The following is a 14,850-nucleotide window of genomic DNA, read 5'->3' on the forward strand; positions in this document are numbered from 1 at the left end:
TAACTTCATTTTTAACTTAGTCCACAGAAATCCTGCAATGCAAGACTTTTCTGGTAGCACCATACCTGTCCAGACTCAAGATTCAGTGAGATTCAGGTGAAATCTAGGTGCAACAGAAGATTGTTCCTTCCCATTCCAAATCCTTGATTAACTACAGACACTGATACACACACCTATGCAAGAGGTCATTTATGTGCAAACACAGTCACATCCATAGTCTGCTACATTTCTCCTGACCTCAGGTTATCTCATGTCTCATGCTTTCCATGTCACTCTTCTGGAGATACAGCTGAGTGCAGCCCTGTGGAGAAGGACTTGGGGGTCCTGGTGGACGAGAAGCTGGACATGAGCCAGCAGTGTGCGCTTGCAGCCTGGAAGGCCAACTGTGTTCTGGGCTGCATTAAAACAGGAATGGCCAGCAGGGAGAGGGAGGTGATTGTGCCCCTCTACTCAGCTCTTGTGAGGCCCCATCTGCAATACTCCATCCAAGCCTGGGGCCCCCAGCACAGGAAGGACGTGGAGCTCTTGGAGGGGGTCCAGAGGAGGGCCACTAAGATGATCAGAGGGCTGGAGCACCTCTCCTTTGAGGAAAGGTTGAGGGAACTGGGATTGTTTAGCTTGGAGAAGAGAAGGCTCCAGGAAGACCTCAGTGCGGCCTTCCAGTACTTGAAGGAAGCACGTAAACAGGAGGGGGAATGGCTGTTTACGAGGGTGGATAGTGGTAGGACAAGGGGGAATGGTTTTAAACTGAGACAGGGGAGGTTTAAGTTGGATATTAGGAAGAAGTTTTTCACCCAGAGGATGGTGACGCACTGGAACAGATTGCCCAAGGAGGTTGTGGATGCCCCATCCCTAGAGGCATTCAAAGGCCAGGTTGGATGTGGCTCTGAGCAGCCTGGACTGGTGGTTGGCGACCCTGCATATAGCTGGGAGTTGAAACTAGATGGTCATTGTAGTCTTTTTCAACCCAGGCCATCCTGTGATTCTATGATATGGTTCTTCATTGCAGAGAAATCACTGTGGAGAACTCATTTTCACGTGAGTAAATGTGAGTAAGGAAGATACCTGCAGCAACTGAAGAAAATAGTGCAGGAACTGGGAGATATTAATATTTCCTCTTCCTTTAACCCTTCCAGGTATCATGAACAGAAAGAAAATTTCAAGGTCAGGTTGGATGGGGCTGATTTGGCAGGTGGCAGCCCTGGCCATGGCAAGGGGCTGGCTCTGGATGGGCTTTAAGGTCCTTTCCAACACAAACCATTCTGTGAATCTATGAGTATTGAAAATAAAGCATTAATTTAAAAAGTTGGTTTATCTGGATTAGGAGAATTAGTTGCAGCACTGAGTTCTTCTATTCCACAAGACATTTTAACTTCTCAAGGTAACTCTTGAACGATGGATAGCTGTTTTTACAAGCAGTTCAGTCCAACTGACGAACACAAATTGCTCTTAAGAGGATAATGCCCAGGTGGAAGGTGGGAATAAGCATCAGAAAGGGCCACAGGACATGGAAGTCAAGTTTAACTATCTGAAATTCCTCAAGTTTACCTCTCTCATGCCTCCCACCCTCCCTCATTTTGCTTACTGTAATTGTTCTCTGATTATGAATGCAGTCATCAACATTTAAAGAGCTGTTACCTGTAAATATAGATGATACCTGGAGGAGGTATTGAACTCCACTGCAATAAACAGATTAAGAACAATTGTGGGGACTGAAAAGCATAAAATTCAACACAAGCTTGTTTGAAGCAGATAGCAGTCAGATTATAACTTTCCTCATCTGTGCTCACTGCTCTCTTGCTTCAGTCAGTGGCCTCATAAACAAGTGAAGAGGACACACATCTGTGGAACTCAATTTAAGGTTTGAATGATGAACATTTGCAAGCCAGATGGAAGATTGTAATGAAAGTATGGAGAGGAAAAAGAGGAATAATAAAAAAATGGACCATAATTAAAAAGCACAGCAATTCATGCAGCCAGATTTCGCTCAGACACGAGTATTCCTGGAAGACAAACAACTGAATTCTTACCTGGAATGCCCACAATCCAGACTTCACATAGATGCCCAGACAGATCATTATTTACATGCATATAGAATTTATCAAAACACGATAAAACATATATTATGATGAACAGCAGGCAGCCTTGCTCTTGTCTGTATTAAATACAGTGTATGTGCCATTAAATTTTTTAAAGCTAAGATGTTTGTAAGGGCCTCTTCATCTCTTATAGAACATTGCTTTATCGTAGAATCATAGAATGGCCTGGGTTGAAAAGGGCCACAATGAACATCTGGTTTCAGCCCCCTTCTCTAATACATTTTTTTAGAGAAATAAAAGTTTTAGTCATAAAAGACAACATTCAGTATTTGTCACAGAGTCGCTTCATAAGGTGGAGCTCTGCAGTACAGACAATGATTAGAATCAACACAAATGTACTCACTGGCTTTGGATGGCCCCTTTGAGGTGGCACACATCACGCTCGTTCTGTTTCCCATCTACTGATGATGCAGTTTATGAGAGAGACTCTAGTTGATGTGTCACTTTAATACTTCTCTATCTGAAATAAAAAATGGCTGGTCGTTTAGCCAAGAAGAAATACAATTTGTGGAGGGCTGAATCCAGTGCTACAATCATAACATCTGTCCTCAAAACATCCATTCATTTACAGTCTCAACAGGCTCTTTGACAGCTACAGTCCACTCAGACAGCTGGGCTGGTGTCACATCTCCTAGTTCAGGCTCAAAAATATTTATATCTTCCATTTGGTGTTCATGTGACAAGCAGTATACGTGAGCATGCTTTCTTCAGGAAAACATGGCCACAGATATCCCAGCTCTGCCCCTATGAGTGAATTACTCATTTTACACATACCTGGTATCAAGATACCAGCCTTTATGAGAATGCATCTACGTGAAGAATAGTCTGGCTGCAGGGACAACCTTTGGTGCTGTGTAATACCTCTCAGATGAAAATGTCCTTCAGCATCTTCATGGTCCTTTTTTGGACTCTCTCCAGTATGTCCACGTTTCTTTTGCACTGTGGCACCTCACCCGTGCTGCGGAGAGGGGATCATCTCCCTCCACCTGCTGGCAATACTTTGCCTAACACAGACCAGAAAACCTCTGTGGCAAGGGCACACTGCTGGCTCGAACTGGTGCCTACCAGGATGACCTAGTCCTTTCCTGTCGAGTTGCCACTGGCAACCCCCCAGCATACACTGACGCATGGGGTCATTCCTCTCCAGGTGCAAGAGTTTGCACTTTTCCCTGTTGAACTTCAAAAGCCTGCTGCTGCCTCACTTCCCCAACCTACCCAGGTTCCTCTGGATGAATCCTATGATTCCTCCCATTTGGTCTCATCATTTATTTCCTACTAACTGAAAGAGGGAGAAAAAAAATGAGTGCAGATTATAAAGGCAGGAAGCCCAGCCTGACTGAAAAAAGGCTCTGGACTCCTGTCATCATTCAGCAGTTCTTACAGGAATTAAGCATAAATTATACTGGTGGAAAAAATGCACATGAAAGTGAGAAACACATGCCATGAGCAGTACAGAGACTCTCACAGTAGCTGTGCTAACTACCTCTTGTCATTTCCTATACCTAGGTGCTATACTCTATTCACACTACTAACCAGTTACATATCTTTGCATCCTAGTGTTCCATATTGAAAGAAATTGTTACCCAGTATGAAAGAATGAACAGATAAAGCTTTTTTTTAAAAAAAAAAAAAAAGCCTTCTGTAATACTCAAGCAATTCCCTTTAATAAAATTGTGCATGTAGAGATTATCATCTTAAAAAAAAAAAAAAAAAAGAAAGCCTTTAGTTCAGTGTGAAAAGCCCCTAATTGAAATAATAAGGGAGCTACGTGGAAAAGCCTCACTGAATTTCCATGTAATTTACAGAAGTAATATATATAGGATTGATTGTCTAAAAAAAAGGTGGGCACAGACGAATTTTAAGGGCTTTCTCCTGTACAGAAACACAACAACACAACACAAATAAATACAATGGACTTCCATGTTTTAGTGGGACCACGAGAGCTTAAGATAAAAAAACTTTTTAATTTTAATAACAATCCAGCTAGATTCATAGGAATTAGGATGCCTAAGGTAACATAAATGAAGACAAACAGACAAATAGAAGTTATCAAAGAGGTACAATCATTTAATTTTCTTTAGGATTAATATAGAAATATATGCATCTTTGTAAGAATTTTTTATTTAGATACAGATGTGCAATGAGAGAAGAATCATTCTTTACTGCTGCGGAGAAACAAAGGAGGGATATTAATGGTTATAGTCATTTCACCATTTTATGTCTACAGCAAGTAAAATAACTTGTATATTAGCAATATAATGAATCAGATTAATGTTAAGTAAACCGCAAAATGTTTCGATTGCTGCTTTTGAAGTAATTTAATCTTTTGTCTTCTGTAGTTCTTCACTGCTGTGGCAGATGATCAAGAAGTTCAGAGTTTGGCGTAATCCTTCAGGATCATTTCCAGCTTCTGGCTTAGCATGATGTTCCCCTTCACTTTCAGTTTACCAGAAAAGAATGCCTAGAAAGACGCAAGAAAAGAAAAAATGCATTCACCTGTCCATTCACAATCCCAAGAATTGCTATTACCAAACAAAAACGCAGTGAAAATTGGGGTTGTTTTGTGCTATTGTCCCTAGCTCACAGAGCTATATATGTTGTTTCAATTCCAGAGTTATTATTATTATTTTTTTTTTAAGTTTTGTTTCACTGTGGCTTCGCAATTTGAAAGCTCTTCAACTGTTCTCAAAGGAAATGCTTTTGCATAGCCCCATTAACTTGAAATAGATTCAAATCAGGAAGAGCGAGACGGTAGAATAGAATTCAAATAGATGCTTATAGCTCCTTTAGATGAGGAAACTCCACATCAACTCAAAGGAATGACTGAAGTCCTAAGAATAGATAATACGCCTGAATTGCAGTCACAGCTCTCTTGCTTTCTGGAGATTACCTGTCAACATCTAGGACTTGGTTTATGCTCTATGCTTGCTATATAGAGAGGGGCACAAATGATTTTATTTCTTTAGTATATTGGACAGATTCTAACAGACATTTGCCATCATTGTTAGTCTCCAATTTTAAAACCAATTCTCTAACAACTTCTGTTTGGGATCAAAGAAAACAAACCGTTCAATATATGATGAACTAATTAAAGTTCTCATTTGCTCAAGCATTAAACTGTATGCTGAAATGCTACTTTTGTGACGCTTTAATTTACTCTTACACATGGCATTTTTATTGGTAAAATTAGAAGTTTTAAGCAGTTCATTACCCTACAAAACTGAAAGTACAAACTCTGGTTACAAAACTTGCTTAAACCTTTCCCTCAAAAAATGACCTAATTTTGGTGAATTTATGCATTTATGCATTGTTCATCATTTTTCCTTACAGCAGTTGTAGCAGTAAATTGGAGTACTGCAACAAATACCAGTTTCCTGTACTATGACATATCGAAACAGCATGAGGAGTGGTAAAACTATAATCTTACAAACCATACTGTGAAATGTCAAAGGAAAAAAAAAAGAAAAGAAAAACAAACAACAACAACAAAACTTTGTAATGTTAGGCTTTCTATCATTTGAGGTACTGTTGTCCTCCTTAGAGGTAAAGATGGCATAAATTCCTTTCCATGGCTTCTGACTAATTCTGTACAAGGCGTGCTTATAACTAATCTGAGTCTGGTCTGCAGTATCCAAATGCTCAGCATTGCAGAAATGCAGTCATAAGCCAGAACTGGATTTTAGGCAAACTTCCCAGGCAAGTGAGTTTGTTACAACCATTTTACCTTCTGGGGATTGGTCTTTTTTTGCACCACATCCATAAAATCCTGGTCTGAGAGTGTGAAGGTGGTATCAGCAGAACTTCTTGCAGGTCCCTGGTACACAGATCCAGAACCATTTTTCAAGTCAATTGCTGAGAAAAAGCAGCAAAATGTAGTTTTAGTTCAAAATAAAAATGACATTTTTAGTTTGAAGAACATTACTCTCCACACCCATTATTGCAAAGCATCCAGCCTAAAACATAAACGTCAAGCTAACAATTATTTAGGAAATGAAGGTTTTTCTAATCCTTCTTCGTTAATGAAAGAAAATAACAGAGGTTAGGAAAAAAACCCACCCACTCCTGTGCTGTTTGAGCAAATCAGATATATTCAGACAGTGAAAGTGTATGTACCTCAGTCACAAGCGCCTAGCTTTATAGTAATCAAAGGGAGTACCTACATTACCTTAAAAATCCTGCCATTTTATGGACACAAAGTTTATGCATCAGCAATGCATGACTGCCTTGTCATTTAGACTTTTCCAGTGTCTGCTTAAATAACTATGCTAGATTGAACTTTTGATATTCAAATTAGACTGGTCCCTGTCCTTAAAACATGCTTATTTTAGCACAGCAAGTGATTAAGGGGCATGTGCACTTAAATCTTATTACTTTATCATGGTTCCATGCACACGAGTTTCAATAATTTCACTGTCATCAGTATAATTTAACACAGGTAGCACAGCAATTTGGATGGGAACTTTAGAGGATAAAAGGAAAATAAATCCACTGATCACATAAGGCAGGAAAATATCTGTTTAAACAAAAACAGAGACAAATGCTTGGTATTAAAACACTTCTTGAAGGAAAAAAAAAATGTAATAAGAAAGTTTTCAATTAAATCTCAGCCCTTTGGTTAACTCTAGAAGACATGCACAGATTGTCTACCTAAGGAGGATGGGAACTTACAGGAAGGACTGCCATTTTAAAATTGCTGCACAGACATAAGAAAACATTTTTAAACAACATCTAAGAGTCCCAAGTTGCTAATGACTGCAAAAGATTCCAAAATGGTAATGTTAGCAGCAAAGTTGTGAGGGTTTTAAGCTGGTATCCTTTAGTCAGAGAAACCAAATGTGGTGGTTGCTCAACATGTTTGCACTTCCCTTATTCTGTGTGACAGGCAAACATAGCCTGTTTTGCTTGGTGGAGAGAGCATTTCAAGCCTTGCCAAACAGCTGTCCTTCTCTTCTGGAAAGCCAAAAATTTCCTAAAGTGCCTGGAGATTCAGAGTGTTGTTTTCCCAAATGAAAAGCCCTGACAAAATAATCTATTACAACAAGGCTAACACTATCAGGTACAGTGTCACTTGTTTAAAATATTTTGACAGGTTGTGATCTGCCAACTCCTTATCAGATTTTGCAAATTCTCAGCCTTTCTCTTCACATATTTTCCTTCTGACCCCCCCCTCTTTCTTAAGTACAAAACAAAATCATTACTGAAAGATATAATACCTTTAATCAGGAACAAGGATTGTCAGACAGCTTCTCTTAGTTGCCAAATTTTAAGGCAATTTTAAGGCCTAACTGTGGAGACTAAAAACTGGCTCACCTGTTGTTTTTCTGAATACTATTTCTGAAAGGTTAACTACACCACTTTTGTTCGTCTGTGGCAGTTAAAATCTTTCATTTTCTTAAATTTGTTCTAAATATTATTTTTTCCAGTTAAAACTAGAAAGAGAACTAAGTGTGCGGTGATGTTCCGTGCGAGAAATTACATACTACATAATTATTAATCACTTTATTATTTATTATTAAGGTATGTTGTGATTTTGCAAACAGGTTTAAAGTACGTCGCTACCTTGACACAAGAATAGAAGGGAAATTACCCAAACACAGATAAACAACCTGTCATCTATCGTAAAAGAATGAAAGCATACCAGTAGTTAAGATATGGCTATTCAAGATACAAGTAAACCTAAGAAATATTGTAGACTTCCTTGTTCTCTTTAAAATCATTCATGTTTTTTAGTTTTGTACTCTTCACAGGTAGTGAAACAAAACTTCAAGTTCTGCTTCTTGCCAGGTCTTCCTCCCCAGCATATATATTAAAAAAAAAAAAGTGCTTAAATATTTTGGTTGCAAAGATCCACAGTGTTGACATGATAAAAATCTGTTTAAGATAAAATATTTGCTTGGCTTTAGGGCCACATCAGGTTTTCTATACCTCCTTTGTTTGTGGGCTGGAGCTGTGTAACGTGCTTATAAGCCATAAACCATGCCACTGTAACCTAACTGAGCTCAGTATGAGCCACATAAACAGCACTGACCAGCAAGTCCTTCTGTCTTGGTTTGACCTCAGATGGCTGCAAGGAGCCACAAAGCCATTCTCGCTCCTGCTCCTCACCAGGATGGGAGAGAAAATACTCTGTAAAGTCTTGTGGGACAGGGACAGATCACGCAACAGGTACTATCTTTGCAAAAACAGACTTGACTCAGGGAAGATTTACTTCATTGATTTTCAATTAAAAATAGGGTAGGTTAGTGAGAAATGAAAACTCAACTAAAGTATCTTCCGGTCTTCTTTCCAGGCACAGCTTAACTCCCAATTCCTCTACACCCTCTCCAACTCTGAGCAGTACAGGAGGATACAGAAATGGGGGTTGTGCTAAGCCCACTGCCATTCCTCTCTGCTATTTCTCTCACCTCACTCTTCTCCTCTGTAGGTCCCTCAGGAGAACCTGCTCCTGTATGGGCTCCTCTCCATGGGCCATCACCTCCTTCAGGCCACGTCCACTGCTGCACCTCCAGGGCTACATGCTGAGATCTGCCAATCTGCTACATGTAGAGCCCAAGGGCCACAGGGGACAGCCTGCTCCAGCATGAGCCTCTCCTGGGCTACAGGGAATTTCCGTTCCCTGCCTGGAGCACCGCCTGGACGCTTCTGCATTGACCTTGGTGCCTGCAGCGCTGCTTCTCAGAGTTTTGTCACTTCTCTCTCTTAGCTGTTGTGCAGTGTTTTTCACACTTTCTTAAATGCTCTGTGACAGAGGAACCACCAGCATTGCTGATGGGCTGAGCTCTGTCATGAGGTGAATCAGTTTTGGAGTTGTGATGGCTGTATCCAACATGTAGGTAGCCCTAAGTCTCTTCTCACAGTGGCCAACCCCTGAGAGCCACCTACTTAAGAAAACCTTGCCACATGCAACCCAAAGGTATAAATTCACAAAATGCACATGTGCTCTTACAGGATGCTTAGAGTTTCTAATAAACTGTTTTTAATCACTTCTGTACCTTAGAAATAAATAAGCACAAGTCCTTTTTTATGCTTCATTTTATAGTCATTACTTTTTTTCTTGGTTGTTCCTAATCCCAGCCTCTTCCAAAAGTGAACCTAGGTGGTGAAAATATGACATAACATCTCCTAAGACACAAAAGACCCTCTTTTCTCTACTGAGCACTGGCTAGAAAGGCAGCTTTGATATATCCCAATTACATTTGTTGATCAGTCTCAGTATTGTAATGTTTAGAAGACACAAAGTTAGAATGAAATGTTTTAACTACTGTGACAAATTCTAAAATATCAGAACAATAAAATGCATAATACATTGTGTTGCAAGGGCTGTTCTTTTCTAATTCACCTCTGAATCACATCAGCATTGCTTATCAAATCATTCCTATAAATATCTGTAAGCTCCAAAGGCACAAGAACATCTTTAAATTCTGAATGACCGTGGTACATGTTCAATCATATGAAATCCTTAAATCAACTTTAATTAAAAGTTATTAGAAAACTTTAAAATAAATAACCTATTAGTATGTTCTATTCCAGATATATGAAAACTATAATTTCCATTTCCACTTTATTCTCTTAAATAGTGTTACTATATTCACTAGAGAAGAAAAAATAAACATAAAAGTAAGTAAATCCCAGTGGTCACAAATGAAGAGCTCTGTAACAACTAATCCTGCCAGTTTCATGAAAACATGAAGGATCTTCTCCTGAGACTACAGTGCCAGCACACAGAAAAGTGGGTATAAATTAGCAATGAAAGAAATGAGCTGAATACCAGAACAGATTCCAATCTTCAGAGCAGAAAAATTCTAACTTTCCAAAGTGATTTAAGACCAAAGATACTGCCTTCCTGTAAAGCACACCTTCATGAGACTAAGGCAAATAACACAGCTGTCTGCTGTAGAGGGAAATGGTCTTGAAACAAGCCTCCTATATAGGTTTCCTACACAAATCTCCTGGATATGTGTTTCTGAGATTCAAGCTTGTATGTTGCACAGCCATTACAGCGGTCAACCTAATAATGATGTGATATTGGTCTGTCTATGTCCCTGCTTGGACTTCAAGTAGTTCCTCAGGTGTGTGGTGGCCTGCGTAGCTGCCCTTGTACGCTGCCAGCATAGCTCCACAGCTTACAGAAACAGCTGAGTAGCTTCAGGAGGTCCCAGCTTTTCCCCCACCCACTCACAGAGCTGACCTGCTTCATACAAAAACAGAAGTTTGAAACAGAAGCACGCTACTCTTCAATACTCTGTGTAGGAACTTAATTTAAATGAAACTTAAAGCTGAAATCCCTTTTCAAAATCAATTAGCTTCCCAAGCTAATATTGCAGTAAATACATAGAAATTATTATTCTCCGTAAGATGTGCTTGTAAGATAAATAATTAAAAGGTCAAATGTGACATTTAACCAGATTAAAACTCTATACAATGGCTTTCAACAGCAAGTAGCCCGAGAGTTGGAAAAATCTAACACTTATGATTTGGCTTTTGCCTTTGTTTTTAAGACTGCCCTAGTATTCATACGAGAAAGCTATCAGGTGGTCACTTTTTTTTTCCCCCTTCACCCCAATTCTCCCTCACAGAAGAGAAGTAACTGCAATACAAACCTCAGCCCGAGAACACACAGAACAAAGCATCATTCACTCTTCACTGCCCAGAGTTACTTTGCATCATAAATTATTAAGCAAGCTTCCTGGTAATTTTAGTGACATTCACAATGAAACGCACATAAACTTTCCTATAAAAGTTTTATTTTTTCAAGAACTGGAAAAGAAGAGAAATATTTTATGCCCTCAGCATGATGCAAAGCAACAGAAGAGGAAACTTCTAAACTTCTGAGCACTGTTCTAGAGATTCATTAACTATCAGCTAATAAATCTCAATGGTAATGTCTGAAAGCTACTGGAAACAACCAAAGCAATTGTACAGCATAAAATATGCAGAAGAGTACAGAGTATGCTTTAGGTAGTGAAGCTAATGGGAGAAGCTGCAGTTAAAGCTGGTGGGTGTCTAACAAGAATTCTACTTTAAAAAATGACCCTTCAATTCTTAGCTTATTCCTTACAGTTTTGATACTGACAGAATGCATATTTATTTATTTCCATTTTCAGCATCCTTGTAAATTAGAAGAATTTGTTTCTGTAAGAGAAAACCTGTAATTAGGATCAGTTGTCAATAGCTACAATCCAACACTTTTCAGACAGTGAATGAGCTGTCAAAAAATTTGTATCATGGAAAGCTAGATAAAAATAAAGATCACTGCTAATTAAAAATACTATTACTAATACTACCATCAGAAGTGCCTCTGTAACAAGAGTTCACACATTCTGTTTAAGATAATAAAGATTTCGGTTTACTGCGCAAAACAGAGATCAAAAGGTTAGAGTAACAATTAAAGTACTAAAAACAAATAATTTTAAAAAGAAAAGACAATGAAAAACAATGAAGCCTTCAAAGTTTGGAAAACACTGGAATGACTGCCTGTATGAGAAAAAAAAAATAAATCACAGCAGTCTATGATACTGTTTGCTTTCTTTTATCTGCTTCCCCTCTCATCCTCCTCCAAGATCTCAAGGACATTAGCAGGAGATGCTACAATCATCAAGTGAGACAGCAATGAGCTACAGGGCCCAGATTGTTTCTAGCACTGTCAACTGCTGCAGTTTTCCCAACAGCACAAAGCTGTGTAAAAGTGACAAGTCCAAAGATCAGAAGACAAGCCGCCACAACTAAGTAATGAATTTAATAAAGGAAAGAAGCCCAGCAGGTAGCACAGGAGAGCCATAAGCACTATTTGTACAGTCCTGGGAGGCTCTCATAAGTAGAGTCTTAGAAAGATGATGTATAATAAAACAATTAGTACGAACTCAGAGCTCAGAGCAAAACAAAAACCTCTCCCAAATTAATCTCCTGACATTCCAGTTGTTAAGATGTTCAGTGATAAGAATTCTGAACATACATTGAAGGAATAAGCGATATTTACTCACAGCAAACAAATTCTAAATTAATTTTAATTCTCAAGTAATTTTAATTTCATATGCTTCTCTGCGATATTGTACCTATTTATTTTACAGGATCTCACTCAACCAAAGGAAAAGCTGACACATAAAAATTATGTCCATTTAATAGTTTATAGGCAGTGAAACATTCACTGGAAGAAGGCACAACTTCCCTCCTACTGCTTCTGTAGCAAACAGAAGAAAAAACAGGGATGGATCCTCTCTCTCTGGATACAGAGGCAAAAACATCCAACCATTTCCATAGTCTCATGAAGCAGATAAGGCCACTGCTGAAGCCTCAGTCTTTCAAGCATGTCTATTCTGCGTTCAGCAGTTTGTAGCTTACAGTCTTCCTTAATCAGAGATTTTGCACATCATTCTTTGCCAGATTCTTCTTCCATTAATTTATCCATCCTCTGTACATAATATTTAGCTACTAACAAAACTATTTCAAATTTACAGACAACAGTAAATCATTTTAAGGATGACGTCATTTCCTATTTGTTACTGCAAACACAATTGTCCCTTATATTACTTTTATTTACAGATGAAACAATAGATGAGAATGATGTAGTTAACAAACATAAGTAACCACTTCAAGGGTTTTGGAGTCTAATCTGCATATTTGTAATGTATTTTCTAAAAATTCAGGCAGAAACACAGAAAAGACTTCATAAACTTTCTGTCCAGTTCTAAACATCATTTAAATTAACAAAAGTGTTAAGAGTAGAAGACCAGAGGAGTGGTAGGAATGATTAAGTGTAGTAATAAGTTGCAAGACATCTTAGTTAAATTATGCAACATCCTCTCTCTCATTTTGATTTATAGGTACTTGGCATTAATCATCTACACAAGTATATTCAATACATTGATTAACTGCTACCCAAGTGTAAACCTCTCCCCATCCCTTAAAAATTTCAGAAAATGCAATACAGGTAAAACGGAACTATGTTGATCAATCTACACATGACGTTTTCCTGACCCTCAGCAGGAGTCTTGCTACTCAGAATCTTTGCTCCATAGAATTAAGTGAAATTATAGGTCCTAAACTGCTCTGGAAACACAGTAAACATTTCACGAGAACATGACATTATACAGACTCAACACTACTTAAAAAGCAAACCAAAATAACAACAACAACAACAAAAAACCCAAACAGAAATAACAACAACAAAAAACAACCACAATTTATAGGACAAAGTGCAAAAAAGACCAGATCTGACCTAAAGGATCAGTATCTCCTGACAGCCTGACAAAGGGAAGCCCGCCACACCAGCATCTCCTAAAACTATTCTGATTGGATTCAACCTTTGAAGCCAATTGAAATCAAGCTATGCAAGGGACAGGCTTGACCCCAAGATTTGCATTTCTCCACGAAGAAGACAGACAGTCCTGCAAATTACAACCTGTGTCCAAATGACACCCTTCCCTCCCACACACTGTCATTACAAGCTCTAACTTGTTCATCAACCCTGTCCTTCCCCGAAGGATGGGCAAACAATGTTTACATTCATTAAACTTTCAGATCAGAAATTTCACATGGAAACAAGTTGGATGATATTTTTACTGAAGGCACAAGAAATAGATACTTGCTCAGTACAGATTAGTTGGTTTATACACTATCAACAGACTAGTTACTCCAGCATAGCACGCCTAGAAGACCTAAGTCCAGTGAGGACCTATTCTGGAAAATGTAAGCATAAATGCCCTGAAGTTCTAGAAGATAGTGTGCCTATGTCTTCATCTAAATAGGCAAGTTACAGAAGCATACTGTTAGAAAGTTGAAAGAAACTGCCATTATGGAACTTTATCTGATCTCTTCAATAGCTGTGTGTTCAGTATGCAGTCAGATTTTTAGGTCCTGTGAGCATTCATCCACTATTTTATCCTTATTTTAAAAATAACAGTTTAGTTAGAGTGAATATAATTAATCTCACTTCATTTAAAAAAGATGCACTGGGACGTTATATAAGAGCTATTACTTACTCCATTGCACCGCTGTTTTTCCATCTTTAGTGATGTCCCACTGGAACACAGCATTTACTTTCCTTACCAATTCATGTCCAACCTCTTTGATGCGACGGCCAATTTCTTCAAACACCAGGTCACTCTGCAGCCCTGCAGTCTTAAAAAAGAGAGCAGGAAGAATTTAAAAAGGAAAGCTCTTTTTTTTTTTAAAAAAAAAAAAAGCATGTATGACTATTAGTTTAACCACTGTGTCCAGGAAAGTCTCTACTGCAGAATTATCCAATGCAATTGAAATGTTTTCCACTACAAATAATTCCTTCTAGCAATCATCACCACTAAAGAGTACACTCTAGCAGGACATACTGACAGATTCTAACTGGAGAATTATTTCACATCTTGCTTTTACAGTTTTTGTCATTTATCACTATAATTTAATATATGTTTTACACTCAGGATTTTTTAACAGCTTCTAAATTGCCTTTTACTCCATTCAGAGGATAACCATTGCCACTTTTTCCATGTTGAATGGAATATTAATTTTCAGAACACAAAAAATATTTTCACCAGTATGTTACCTTGGTACAGCACGATAGATTATCAGAGACTGCAATATGAACACAATCAGAACTCAGTGCAGTCACAGTATGTTTACCACTTCAGAGTGGGATCAGCCACATTCAAATTTTTAACTTTTCCAAACATGATGTTATGCAAGCATTTCATTGCTTTGAACTCAACTAATATTTGTACTTGATAAAAAGCTCTACTTTAAGAAGCTCCCCTGAATGATG

The 14,850-nt window shown here is 38.4% G+C and overlaps 1 protein-coding gene across 3 annotated transcripts in view; it reads right to left on the minus strand.

Annotated features, from left to right (window-relative positions):
• Positions 1-4,141: 4,141 nt before the first annotated feature.
• The window catches only part of HSD17B4 (hydroxysteroid 17-beta dehydrogenase 4), a 55,519-nt gene continuing 44,810 nt past the window's right edge, over positions 4,142-14,850 (minus strand). For all 3 annotated transcript variants that reach the window (NM_204943.2, XM_040655420.2, XM_015280588.4), the window contains exons 22-24: positions 14,078-14,216; positions 5,824-5,951; positions 4,142-4,560 (exon numbers count right to left, since the gene is read on the minus strand). In NM_204943.2, coding sequence (NP_990274.1) covers positions 4,471-4,560; positions 5,824-5,951; positions 14,078-14,216 — 357 coding nt within the window. In that variant the 3' untranslated portion in view covers positions 4,142-4,470. The remainder of the gene's footprint in view (positions 4,561-5,823; positions 5,952-14,077; positions 14,217-14,850) is intronic.

This window comes from Gallus gallus, chromosome Z, assembly GCF_016699485.2.
Source record: "Gallus gallus isolate bGalGal1 chromosome Z, bGalGal1.mat.broiler.GRCg7b, whole genome shotgun sequence".
Classification (NCBI taxonomy): Eukaryota; Metazoa; Chordata; class Aves; order Galliformes; family Phasianidae; genus Gallus; species Gallus gallus.